Genomic DNA, 13,883 nt, shown 5'->3' with positions numbered 1-13,883 from the left:
TTTAAAAGAAAATAACTTGTGAAAAATTCAAAGATGAGGTATCAACCCGATGTATTGTTTAAAATATATAAGAAAATCCTTCCGGATTTCAGATGAAGAATAAAAGTTCAGTAGATTCCTAGTAAACCTATCAGAGCTTTATTGCTCTACTGAATGGGCCAAGCTTTCCTTCCAGTCCTGACTTCGTTGTTTTATTAATTGTGTTAAGTTCAGGTTCAAATTCACTGTAACACTAAGTGAAAAAGTATAAGGAAACTTTAAACAGCTAACTAGTAATCGAGCTACATATTGAATGAGGAAGTGAGAGACACATATGAGCTCTACTGCTTTGTGGTATCCCATGGGAGCTTCCTGCTGAGCAACTTTATTGGCGTATTGTAACACCAAGACACACGGAATTTCTTTTATAGATTAATTTGGGATCCTTTAAGTGAACAAAAAACCTCCAAATTAAGACAAAAAATTAGTCCTGACTTACAGCCATGTTCCTTTCTGGGCTTTTCCCACTGCCTCGTTGTGTTCTGATTGAACAGTCTGGCTCCTGCATGATCACAATGCCGTACCTTCCCAGGAAGCTGCCTTACACTGCTTGTAAATCCACTATGACAAGATATGTCAGGGGACTGAGTTGGCTGTACTGCTGGATGATTTTACTAGGTCAAGCATCTCAGACAGAAAGATCAAAAGTCCATCCTAAGCCACCGTACTAGCACATAGAAGCGGGGTGGTGGGGGTGGTGGTGGGGTGTGTGTGTAAGTAGTGGCATAGGAGGGAATTTCTGGCTTTACATGTAGTTTTCTGTAATCTTAATGAGCAGCTGGACAGACTGGAGGCAATCTTGTCTGAATGTCCTCTGCGAGACAGTCATCTCACAGACAAGCATTTCAATCTTTAAATATTTTTTACAAGGTATTGTGCTAAAAGATCTTTATCTATGTTTGGTCTAAAACTCTTGATACAAACAGTTCAGTGTTTACATATGTTTTGAGTTACACTACCTGTCCCACAAAAGAAGCGCAGAATTCTCCAGTGTATTGGACAGAACAGAGAGCTTTCTGCTGGAAGCTGTTGATGTGCTGGCCAAAATGACTGGCGGTTTTCATCACTCCAATTAAATCACTTTGTAGTAAGAATCACTTTCTCCCTCTTTCCTACCTAGCCTGAACCTATTTTGGTGGTGCTAAGACCCTAGTAATCTCTAACCTGTGGTCTCTTTCTTTTTCTTACTTTACCCTCTGCAATGTAAATAACATTATGGTTCACAAATAAGCAATACTAGCAAGTTTGGGTTCTACAGTTAATATTTGCTTAGATCAATATATATCCATTATAAACATAATTTCAAAGTGTAGAACACCATATTTTTTGTTCAGAGTATATCTTTATTCTCTTCTTTATCAGCAAGTATCTTTTTTGTTTATTTTTTGTATTTTGGATCGAATAAACAAAAGTCAAGTGCCTTTAACAGCACATTACAGGGTGCCTTCAATAGCACATCCATAGATAGACTTAACTTTTAGCTTTCTAAAAATGTTTTCTTAAAAAAAATATTTTCTGTTGGCTTTATTATTTTGTTGAGGAGGGTTTGAACTACAAAATCATTGTTAAATTGTAAGTAAAACTTTCAAGGCCTTAGAAGCTTAGTACTCAAAATACTGGTTCTTGGCATACTACGTGGTCCAACAAAAAATACTCCTAAAAGCTGCTTCCTGACCTTGCAGCAAACTCATAAGACCAGTTACATACCTATTACGTGACTGCACGTACACACATCCCCAAAATGTGATTCTGCACATATTTGCAGGTCCATCCTGCACAAGGGTTACCATTCACATAGCTGAATTCATGAATTGTTTCAATGCAATTTTGAAGTACCTTGCTTGCATAGACAGTGAGAATGCGCCCTCTTTGTAGGGGATCCAACAGTGCACCAAGAGTGGATGATGGTATGCAGTAACCCTCTGCCATTCCCCAAATTATAAACAAGGTCTCTCAAAACTGAGAGACTGAAATATTGCAACATTTGAAAAAGTAATTTTTTTTCAATAATTCAAATCCTATGTTTTCTAAATATCCAGAGCTGTTGCTCTCTGCAGAAGAAAAGGCAGCACACATATTCACACTCAACGGAGGCAGGTGTGTCTGTGACCATGGCAGACTGCAGGTGCCTTCCAGCTGTCACCTGCCTGGGCACTGGAGAGGTAAAGGCAGAATGCTGAACACTGTGGCAATAAAGCCTGCATGGAGCCAGTTATATGATGTGCTTTAGCAAGTCACATCTGCCCTAGACTCAAAAGAGTGGGCCAGAAATGCTGTCACCACAGCTGGTCTTTCTCCATCCGTTTTCACTATATATATGGCAAAGGCAAATCTTTTGCTCTATATAGATGAATACCTAAAATATGAACCCAAATGGATCAAAATTGAAGGTAATGTTTGAACAAATAGCCTCAGTCTGGAAACAGAGCTTTTTAATTACAAAGCTTTTGCTTTATCACTGTGGTCATGGCAGAAATGGGAAGAACCAACTTCCACCAAAGATGTAGAAGATGACTAAGGTAAAATTACAGAGATGATTTTGCCTGCATGAATGTATACATGCATCTCTATTTCTTCACATTCTGAAGCATTCTGCAATGGTATGACATGGACTCATAGAGCTTTCCTGAGCATCTGTGCTAAATGAACACTGTAAAAGAGGTTTCCCTAGCAACCCAAACCATATGTAATAGCTTAAAATAGCTTTTCTCCAACTCCTAGGATTTCTTAGTGGTTTGCTCACAATTTCCATTTAAATCAAGGTATATTCACCCAGTTCAAAAATGTTCTTCATTTTTCTCAACTACTATTAAAATGAACAAGCTTTGAAAATGCGCATTTCTTGCAAGAATGCCTCCCTTCCTCTTGACTTCTAATTTATCAGGTAAACTGAAGCATGGCTAATGGTGACTGTAGCTGTCCACTTTATCAAATGTATTCCCTTTACCTTTGCTCTTCAAAACACTTTATTGCAAGTATATTGGTGGTCTCTGCTGCTTCTTGTAAGAGAAAACTTCTATTTAAAGTAGTAGACATTGATTTGTGTGATATTATAATGAGAATATACGCTGTGCAAATAGATACTATTTTGCATCAATGATAATGTACAGGCATTCCGCTTTGCATTTTAGCAGCAGTTTGGAGGCAAATTAAAGTGCTTGAAAACATTGATCAGTTCTTATTGTGACCCTAGGCATCAAACGGTACCTTTAACATGAGCAACCGTGATACCAAGAGGCTAAGGGATTTCTCTGAGTTTATATAAGAAGCAGGCAACAAAACTGAGACGGAACCCATGAGTATTGATTTTCAGATCCTAAATGCAACTAGTCATTAAGGCATACATTTAAAAAGATAGAAACTGGCTGAGAGCACTTGAATTTGAGTAAATCAAACGTTAATACACAGGTAAGATACCTAGGTCCTTCTCCAAAGGTTTTCAAAATATACATTACAAAACCAAAGAAAGAACCAGGTATCAGACATTGCTTTCTTTTCCAGTAAATATGTTTGTTTAGCATAAACGGGTGTCAGCTGAGAAAACACTGAGGAAAGCGTTTAATTATATACTCTTCGTGTGCTGTTTCATTTCTAAATAAGGCAGCCTCGTGCAAGGGTAGCACACAGCATGAGAATACAGTACCTATTTCCTGACGAAACGTTTTTAAACTGTAGTATTTAGATAACATATTTCAACCTCAAATGAAGTAATGGCTACAAGGTAGGATGTTCCTTTAAATACTTTTACTTATCCTTCTTGTTACCTGGGAGCAGCAGACAGACTTCTAGTGAAATATCCTGTCTTATCATATAGAACGGAAACAGCTACCACAATGAAGCAAAAGATGTTTTATGCTAATAATTATTGGATGGGCATACTTGTTGGCAAGAGCCAGGCTCTAAGGTCTTGTTCTATCTATTTTAATTAGCTTTGAATTGAGTTTTGACTATTAAGGGTTTGCTTGGAAAAGGAGGGAAGTGGGTGGACTGGGAGATTTGTTGTCAGAGCTGTGTGGGAAGTTCTCCTGCCGGTGTATCTGGTGAGAGTCACCGAGTGGAGTCTGATTCCGCAGAGGAGGAAATTTTGTTATAGCTTTGTTTCAGAGATCATTTTTTAAAAGTTTATTTCCTATACTTACCTTAAGCTCTTTCTGTGAATCCCAACAGTACTTCAGCTTTATTTTTGTTTTCATTTAGCCTGCATACCTACAGGTGTGCCATGCACAAGTCATATTCTCTACCTTACCACCTGATACAGTCATTCTCTAAATATAGTATCTTTATTTTATTCTAGCAGAATGCAAGGAGCTAAACCAAATTGGTATATGTTGGGCTAACTTTGCTGTTTGACTATAATAAATCCCTTTATTTCTTTAAATGTGAAAGATTTTAGTAATGTTCCTCATTATAGTATTTCAAATAGCTCGAAGCAAACAATTCAGCCACAAAGCAATGGTGAAAATAAATTGTTCATTTCTTCTAGACTGCTGACTAGCTCTAACTTTCAGATCAAGCAAACTCTCTCCGCCTTTTCCAAGAATGCTTCAATAACCATATGATTTCCTGTTGATTTTACAATTACATATGCTCAGTATGTCTGTAAAAACTCTCTGCATTGGTCGCGTGTGTTTAATCATCTCCTTAACTTTTTCTGGAGACATTAAGAAGTGATTTTAAGAACAGTAATAACTTTTTAATAAGTAATTTAACAGCTGTCTTTGCTGAGAGCAAGCTGTACGGAGTGGAAATGAGAAGATAATTGAGTCATAAAGAAATTGTTTTGAAATGCATAGAATTGTCCTAGTTTCTTAAATTACTATAAAATGGTATTTTTTTTCCCTTGCCTGTAATTATTCATCTTTGAAGGCTATGCATGTTAAATACAAGCCTATAAAATATTGTGTGTTTTTAGTACGTCATATTATTTCTCATTATAGCCTTCTTGGTGTGAGACGAGGGGATGGGGTTAGACTTGATAACATCCAGAGGTCCTTTTCAGCTTAAATTATTCTATTATTCTATCTATGTAGAAAAAAATCTTTTGAATAAATGTCCACTCTTTCCAGAGGCTAATTATTGAATTAATTTCAAAATCCAAAGCTACTTCTTCATTTATTCTTTCATAAGTTTTAACTCACTTTAATTTTGCATACTTTTTTTCTTTTCAAGTTTCTCGTAAGATGCCATAGTAGAAGAAGAAAGTAGGAATAAAATCTGTTGATGATGCCTTTGAGACATATTGATTCTAATTTCTGTACCAAGAGCTCTTGCATGAGGCGACAGCAGTTGTTTAGTCAGAACGATTTCATCGGTCACTGTTAGTACATTTGCACATTTCCTGAAAAGTCCTGTCCCTCCTTGTGAATTAGCCACTTCCTGGAAAAAGGTAAATTTGCCCTTAGACTTTAATCCTGCATCAAATACCACTTACTGTAACCTCACAGATTTTCTATGCTTAGTGAACATGAGGTATCAAAGGAAAATTTTCTTGGTTACTCTCCCCTACCTTTTTTCAACCAGTTGTGACGGAATTTCAGTAAAATGCTATTTGAATTCAGCTTAATGTCACTAATTACTTCATGCGCTACATGTGCCTTTGTTCATAAGTAAGACTAAAGTAATCTCTTGGACCAGCAGATGATGGTTGCTGGATCATTGATGATCTCAGTGATGCCAAGGGGTATTCATCAACCATCATTGACTAGAATGTCACCCTCGCTCCCCTGCTGCTCTTCCACTGCACTAAAGCATTGAAAGGCCACATGAGCTGTTCAGGCATCACTTCTGGAAGATCAGCTACAATATCTTAAATAACCCGTTTCAAATGTCTCCAGTTTCAAATTCATATTTTGACCTTTAGTTAAAGGTCATCTTTAGAAAACAATTATCTTTTTGCATGTCCCTGAGGTAGGAATGAAGCGTTGTGGCTATCCATAGCAGACTGGCATAAAATCACCTTTATAAAATACACTGATGAATATAAAGTTATAAGTATTAAAGAAACTGCAACATTCTCCACAAGATAGAAACGTAATTCCTTTTTCTAGCTCTTACTTCTTGCTAAATTCTGCAGTGTAAATGTAATGTATTATTATTTCTAAGCACTTAAAATAAAATTTGGCAAGAATAACATTTCAAAATAAACTGAAGTGCTTCACTAATACGTTGTAGGATGCATTATGGAGAACAGAAAAGAAGGAGTTGTCATTTATATCTTGGACATGAGAATATTGTTTGACACTGTCTCATATGAGTACTAAGTTCAATCTGAAGTACTGTTTGGAATAAACTGTTATGGAATGGGTGCGAACCTGGTTTGAAATCGTACTTTTAAAGTAGCTATCAATGGTTCACTGATAAATAGGAAGCTAAATCAAACTGAGTTCCTAAGGAACTTTCCACTGAAGTTCCACTATGGCTTTTCCTAAATTTTCTAAATTATTTGGAGGGAGGAGGAAATAAAGAGAAAGCTTTCCTTGGAACTTTATTATGATTGAAGACCTTGCCAAGCTAAGAAGTGCTGCAAGTAAATTGGAGCATAGGATCAGAACTGAATATTAACTCAGGAAATTGGAGACATTATCTGATAAAAGTAAGATGGAATTTATTTGTGCAAAGTACTGTATTTAGGAAAAAATAACTACAAAAATGTACAGATGGTAAGAGAACAGGTCTTTGGTACAGGGTCAGGAGGCTCACATGAATCACAAGCCAGGCGTGAGCAATAGCACCCTGTTTCTGACAAAAAAAAATACCACTGAGCAGGGTATTCAAACAGTTTTTCAGTCAGAAGGACATGTAAGTCATCCTGCCCTCTGCACTCGAATTGTCAGGCTTTAACCAGAACATATCCAGATCTGGCCACAGTACTGCAAGTACAGACAGGCATGCTGGAGAAAGGAGAGCGATAAAAATGATTGCAGGTGTCCAGCATAGAACTTCTGAAAAATGATTGCAAGAATTGCAGCTCTTCAGGCTTACAGCAATTTTCCAATATGTAAACGAATGCTGTAAAGAACAGTGTGGGAATAAGAAGAACAAGGGGAACAAGATTAGGAAAAATGTCTTTAATGGAAGAGTGGAACAGGCTGCCCAGAGAGGTGGGGGAGTCACCATCCCCGGAGGTATTTAAAAGACTTGTATATGCGGCACTTCAGGGCATGGTTTAGGAGACATGGTAGTGTTGGGTTGACAGTTGGACTTGATGATCCTCGAGGTCTTTTCCAACCTTAATGATTCTATGATTGATATGCTATCTATATTCATGGGGGAAAGATCAAGGAAATAATGCGCTTAAATTGTACTACAGATAACCAAGGAAGCACCTAAATGTAGTCAATCCAACTTTGTCATAGAAGCATTGACATGCTGTCTGACTAGATGTCCAGTATTCTTTATTCTGTTTGCAAACCTTTTGTTTGTTAAAGTTGAGATTTTTGAAAGCTTTTTTTCAAAATGTTGGGACTTCAGTGAAAAAACTGGAGCAGTTATGTTTTTGTTTAAAAATAAAGGCTGCTGCTGAGTAAGATTAGGAATAATCATTCCTAAACTTTTGCCTTAAGCAGCAGAGATGGTTCATGAAATTGAATTCTCTCTCACGAGGGGATGTACTACTCTGAATGCAGTGCTTTATCACATCTGCAAAGGATACGTCGTCGTCCTTCCATTTACCAGATGCACTGTCATTCATTATCACTCGTTCTCATGAATCAGTGGTAAGACTCTGCTTATTGGGATACCCAGAACTGTACTCTTAATGTAAAAAATCCTTCCAATCTGGTCTTCTGTATTGAAAAATTAAGCAGACATCATTTCAGTGAGTATCTGTTACAAACTTTAGAGGACATGATGAATGTGTAGTGTAATTGCTCTCCCCAAAAAAGTGCTCAGCAGAAGGAAACATGACAGCATGTGTCCTTGATCTGTGCCACATTAGGTAACAAAAAAAAATGACATCGTATGTGCAAGAAATTGGGGTCAGGCACTGCATACTGATTTATTCATTTCCACCTGTTCAATATCTTCTGGGATACTGCAACAATTAAAGAGGTGCTTTTTCTTTGTGGTACCTTTATTTCACACTGGAATGTGAGCCAAGGCTGTTATCTTCTGATGGAAATAAAAATAGAACTCCAGGGAAAACCCTCATATAGAGGATAATATCCAAAATAGTCATCTGTATGTATGTGTATGTATGTACATGTCAGCGACAGTAAGGGAAACCGTCTGTTAGCTATTTCCATATGGCTGATAAAAAAAAAAAAAGACAATTAGATGAGCTTTCATGTGTTAAGTGAACTATCAAAATAACTGAACATCATAAATAGTCACCACAGAAAATTGCCTCAATTAAGATGATATTTCTCCCAAATATCTGTCTTTATGTATATCGGTACTGACTGCTTGGATTATGACATCAAAAGATTCTATTAAAGTTAATTGGAAGTGTATTTTGTCTCATATGGGAAATCAGAAAGCACATATCTTTAGCAAAACTAGGGTTTGTCAGCCAAACTAGAGTTTGTCAGCAATTTTTCAGCCATATAATTCCAAAAAATGCATAAGAGAAAAATGATGAATGGATGCTACATTCATTATTGAAATCTAACTGCCTTTGGGCAACTAGGAAAAGAGGTACACTCATACTTCACTAGCACACATGGTCTTCGGTAGTATACTTATAGACTTGTAATATATCTCCTAGCAATAGATAAGCTAATGCTCCTAGAATGCATAACTTGATGTGGCAATATACCATAATGTTAATAAATACCGGGCATAGTACTCATATTGAAAGGTCGATAGAGTCATGCCTGAGAGTCCAAACTTTATCACGAGAAGTAATCAGGGTAATCCAATACCACGGATTCTTATTAGGAGGTGGCCCTGCTTTTTCCGTTTGTGTGTGCACAAGTGAGTGCTCATGTGCTGCACACAAGAGCAAAGTTTTGTGTACTGTCAAAATTTGGCAGTTGAATCCTCTGAGTTTTCGCTGATGTCTCTGGACTACTGCCAGATCACTTTGAAAGGAATGGAACTGCTTCAGGGCCTCCCTCATGGAGGAGCCTGAACCTCAAAAGATTCCAGATAGCTAGAGGAGGTCAGAGATGGTCATCAACTAGCCAAAGTGCACAAAAATCCACAACCATGCCTTCTGAAGCAGAAGCAATTCACGGTTTATTTACTACGCGTTCTTTCACAGCTCACTTAAGCTCCTACTTACTTTAGCCAAACCTAAAATTTTTGGAGGTGTTTGCTCTTCATTTGCATGGCCATAATCTGTAGGTTTCTCTTTCTGACCACCCCAGTAATACCATAATATTTTATAGTGGGAAATACAGTGTAAAAATAAACAAAATAACTTGGTGTCTCTTCAGATTTTAGCTAGTTTATCTGTTTTTCACCTGTGACAAGGTCCCAATCCTCAGTCAAGGAGTAGCTGGTGAGAATCAGAGTAGGTCAATGAAACTTTTGTCGTCCACTGTTCAGCTTTTTTTGAAACCATAGCTTCAACTTCCATAAGTATCTTATAACAGGTCAAGGCCCATCATTTTTGGTGCTTCTAGAAGCCTGTTTGATACCTGTTGAGTACGTTCCCTCAGCAAGACTAGATAAGCCAGTCCCCAGGCACACTGGGAGGCTTTACTCTAACCTTGCGCCAATATCAATTTATTTATCTGTTTTGCACCTAGCATTTATTGGTAGGTCACATCTTAACTGGCTACTATTACTACAAATCTAATGAGGTTTGGTCACTTCAGCCCTCATTTTCTTTGTCATTTGTCATGGGATATCATTCAGGAACAAGCCTGTAAGTCAGAAGGGTTTCTGTAGGTCTTTCATTATTTAATTTGGGTACCAAATAACTGAGTACCAAAAAAGATCAAAGAAAGCAGAAACAAGTCTATTGATGATAGTATATTCAAAATGGAACTGTTGTTTTGAACTTTCTTGTTTACCTTTCCTCCTCAATAAACAAGCCTTGTTTCATCGAACCCCAGGGTGCTATGTCTGTATCACTGAAAGCATTAAGCCCTGAGGTTTGTACGGAGAGACATCTCAGGTTTTTCTGAAGTAATTGAGAACATTCTTTTCATGTTTCCAAAGCTTTTTCATAAGCAGCATTAAGCTGCTAGTAGAAATTGCTTTCATAGTCTGCTCAAGATTGAGGTATTGGCCTGATTGTCTATCCTTTTCTACTATTTTCAACATCCAAGTGACATGTAGCAGTGTCCTGCTTTAGTGTCCAGCGAAAAATGGGACTTCTGCAGGCAGCAGTAAACTCGCTGGATTAGAGACAGCCGCTCTGAAGACACGGTTCCTTTTATGGATTTGTATGAGATTGGGTTTGGTGTCCTCAGGTATGAATGCGAAAGAGCATATGGCTGCAATAATTGTACAGTTCGTTATGCAGTGGCTTTAATAGTGTAGGAAGATGGACGCAGGGGATCCTGCAAATGCTTGATTTTTCAAAAGCAGATCCCATTGGTTGCAATCAGTTGTGACTATTTGGAATTTCTAAAGATAAAGGAGGCCCAAAATTATTTAAAAGGATGATTTCAAAGGTATAAGACAAGGCTTTGTTTTGAAGAGATTAAATATACCCGGCAACCAGATGTAGATAGATATCGATACAAGGCTGCTTCTCTTTATTTCTTCTTCTCAGTATTTCATTTCTACCCAATCAATTAGCATATTAATTCATGTGTGGTCTGTGCTGGATGCTATAGGGGAAGAGAAGAGTGATTTACTTCATGATTTCTGTTGGTACATATTTAAGAAATCGGAGCTAGGTTTTGATATCTTTATTGATCTATTTTATTTTCTTGAAATAAAAATTTAATTATAGAGAAACTTATAGTCATGAATCAGTTTCTAAACAATTTCTTACAAATTCAGGCTCTCAAGGTGTATGTTAAGATAGGCTTTAACCTACAACATGCATAAAAAGCTTGTACTGATAACTTCACAGGAAATACACTTAGTTGAATATAACAATACTTTATAAGGTTTATACATTCACAAAACTTTTCTAAAAGCTGCAAATTTAAACAGCTCAAGAGGAGAACTTAGGTTTGAATGAATATGAAGGCACAAAACTTCACATCTTAGCAGAAAGTTTATATATAGCTGGAGAAAATGTCACATCTTATTTTAGAAGACAGTGGTTTATCTCCTTCCAAACCGAATTGATCATGCTTTCTTTACCTTCTTCTTCACCTGATATAGAATCTTATTTTGATTATTTAGTGTTCCTTATTTTTTCTTCTAATTAAGTTGACTTTCTTTCTAAGATATGCCTAGAATTACTTTTTTTTTTCCCCAGGAAATTTGTACTGTCATTCAAAATATAATACTAGGAGTATGGTTCTTACACATTACAAACTAGTACACTAGGAAACATTCAGAACTACCACATTCCTACCTCACTGATTTTATTCTGTAATGATTTTATGTAGTACATATACTAGTACTGTTTTCAAAACTACATTTTGGAATGCATTTTTTTTTTTCTATTCAGTCTGCAGATGTTCCCTACACCAGATGTACAACTTGAAAAACAAGAATTGCTAAAAAGACACAAACTGTCTACTTTGTTTTTACTGAGAGAAACTATAACTTAAAGTAAGATAGATTTCTATTTAAATACAATGTAAGAAACCTGAATTAGTCCCAAAGACTGATGGCAATCTCATCAAAAGGTGCAAATAATCACATTATAAATGTATAATTTGAGTCCAAGGTGGGGTAAAGGTGGGGTAAAATTGTTGCTGTGTAAGTTAATCATACTTACATTAATTTTGAAAAAAAAAATCATAAAAATTTAAAAGTCATGCTTAATCAAATAACTGGTACAATATTTTCTCCTCTGTATTAACATCTTAAAAATAGCTCTTCTGTTGTGCTTACTCCTTTAAGGTCTCATAGATGTAATGTTTTTTCACCTGACCTTGTAGAAAGTATTTGTCTCATAGGGTACTAAACAAGCTGTGAAAGTAATGTGATTTCATATAGACCTTTAAAAAAAGCTAGCAATGATGTTGCCTTTCTACTTAGTACAAGGTTAATTATACTTGTCAAGAAGGCAGCAAAAAAAAAGCAGTGAGAAATTTGACAGCCCGATGGCAACCACACAGGCTGCGCACCTCCAGCAGGTCCCATTTGTCAAAGTTGCATCCATTGATAAAGTCAGAATGAGGACAATATTTAAGAAGGCTCAATTTTCATTGTACTTAAACATCATAAATCAAGACAACAAAAAGTATGCTGTAAACTGTAATGGAGAAAATTTGACAAACTGGCAGATTTTATTTTTATGGGAGACTTATGAAATGATGTATCTTAAGCAAAGATCAAAATTTCATTACAATGTTCCTGTTCATTTTTTTAATGTGAATATGTTCCTATTCATTTGAGTGTGGGTGTGCACATATATAAAGCAAGACTAGTGCAGTAAGGAACTCTGCTTAAAAACAAAGACAGTTTTAGGGAATAACTTGGATAGAAGTATGGCTTTCTGAGTGCAGACTTTAAAACTCCTACCTCTCTGCAGATTCATCTGAATTTTCTTCTGTGATCATCTGCAACTCCTGTGTGGTTTTACTTGGATCTTCTTTGCCACAGTTTTCCTCTGTGCTTGTTTTGGGAATATCCTCATTTGATCGAAGCTGTTCTATGAGATTTTGTTGATGCCAGGTTTGAATAGATCGGTGGTGCACTGGGGTCGGACCTGGCACGGGTGCCAGTATATTGTGGTGGACAGGACTGCTGTTTTTCTTCAGCCCATTTCTGTCCCGAGAGTGGTTCTTCAACCTGTTCTGAACCGGTGTCCCTCTGTGCTCATATCCTTCCTGCTGATGGCAGCCCCCCGTGCCTGTGGAGCCTTGCGAGGGGTGACTGAACCACCTCCAGCGGAGCCTCAGGATCTGCTTCACGTCAAACTCTTTCTTTCCAGATACTGACATTTTTTTTGTCAGGAAAAAAAAAAACCAACCAAAAGCCTATTCTTTTAAAAAGGAAATGAATTCTTTGTTATCTCTTGTGTTTCAACTCCTCTTCTTAAGAAAAGGCAACAAAAGAACAAATACCGGTAGCTCTCTCCCTCTCTCTTCTGATTAATATACTGCAAGCTCTTCAAGCCGATGCTAAGCTGCTGCTAACTGTATAGGTGGGAATCCATACTGACAGGATGATGAGGTCAGACCTTAAACAAGTAAATCAGCTTAGCACAGGAAAGCAGCAACCATAACACTACCCAGCTGCTAGGCTTACACACTCACAGCACTATAGCACAGCTCTCTAATATATAACCTAGCCTCACATGATCCTAAGGGATCCTAAGCTGCAACTTAAGATGCAGGGAAGCACATACAAATAAAGTGACAAGACTTTCTATCTCATGAGGTTTTTCCATCAAGCCTGCTAATAAGCAATGCTGCATTTCACAGAAGATTTATAGAGAATTCTTTTATAGCCTTCTTGCAGATTTTTAGTAACGATTCACTGTGAAACTATCCTGCAGTTCATGTGTTTCCTTAAGGGGTTTGCATTTGTTTATCTTGCCGTGTAAAATTCCTACCAATGTCCTCAGTGTGGTAGCGCTTACCTAAAGGAAGGAGGCGGCATTTGAATATGTTGTGCAGAACTGTGTGTGTTTTCTCACCTACAGATAGATTTCTCAATATAATTACAGGGGTATGAGAACAGAGGGAGGGAGCTCATCAAAATCAGAGATGTGCTCCCTGAATGACTGTATCTGTGGAAAACACAGTTTCCTGGCTAAGTGCCTGTGTAAACACCCTTTGCCATCCTGCTCTTTATTTCTCACAGACGGTGAACGAGTG

At 37.2% G+C, this 13,883-nt stretch overlaps 1 protein-coding gene across 3 annotated transcripts in view; it reads right to left on the bottom strand.

Moving 5' to 3' along the window:
• Nucleotides 1–13,883, bottom strand: part of KLHL4 (kelch like family member 4) — a 94,812-nt gene that overhangs the window by 33,411 nt on the left and 47,518 nt on the right. The window contains exon 1 of one of the 3 annotated variants that reach the window (XM_075106658.1): nucleotides 12,583–13,566. The exons of 1 other annotated variant lie outside the window; for it this stretch is intronic. In XM_075106658.1, coding sequence (XP_074962759.1) covers nucleotides 12,583–13,004 — 422 coding nt within the window. In that variant the 5' untranslated portion in view covers nucleotides 13,005–13,566. Of the gene's footprint in view, nucleotides 1–12,582; nucleotides 13,567–13,883 lie in introns of those variants that run through there. One more of the 3 variants, XM_075106657.1, reaches the window with a different exon arrangement.

This window comes from Phalacrocorax aristotelis, chromosome 11 (assembly GCF_949628215.1).
Source record: "Phalacrocorax aristotelis chromosome 11, bGulAri2.1, whole genome shotgun sequence".
NCBI lineage: Eukaryota > Metazoa > Chordata > Aves > Suliformes > Phalacrocoracidae > Phalacrocorax > Phalacrocorax aristotelis.
The sequence above is the reverse complement of the archived record's forward strand: the minus strand, read 5'-3'. Positions and strand labels throughout refer to the sequence as shown.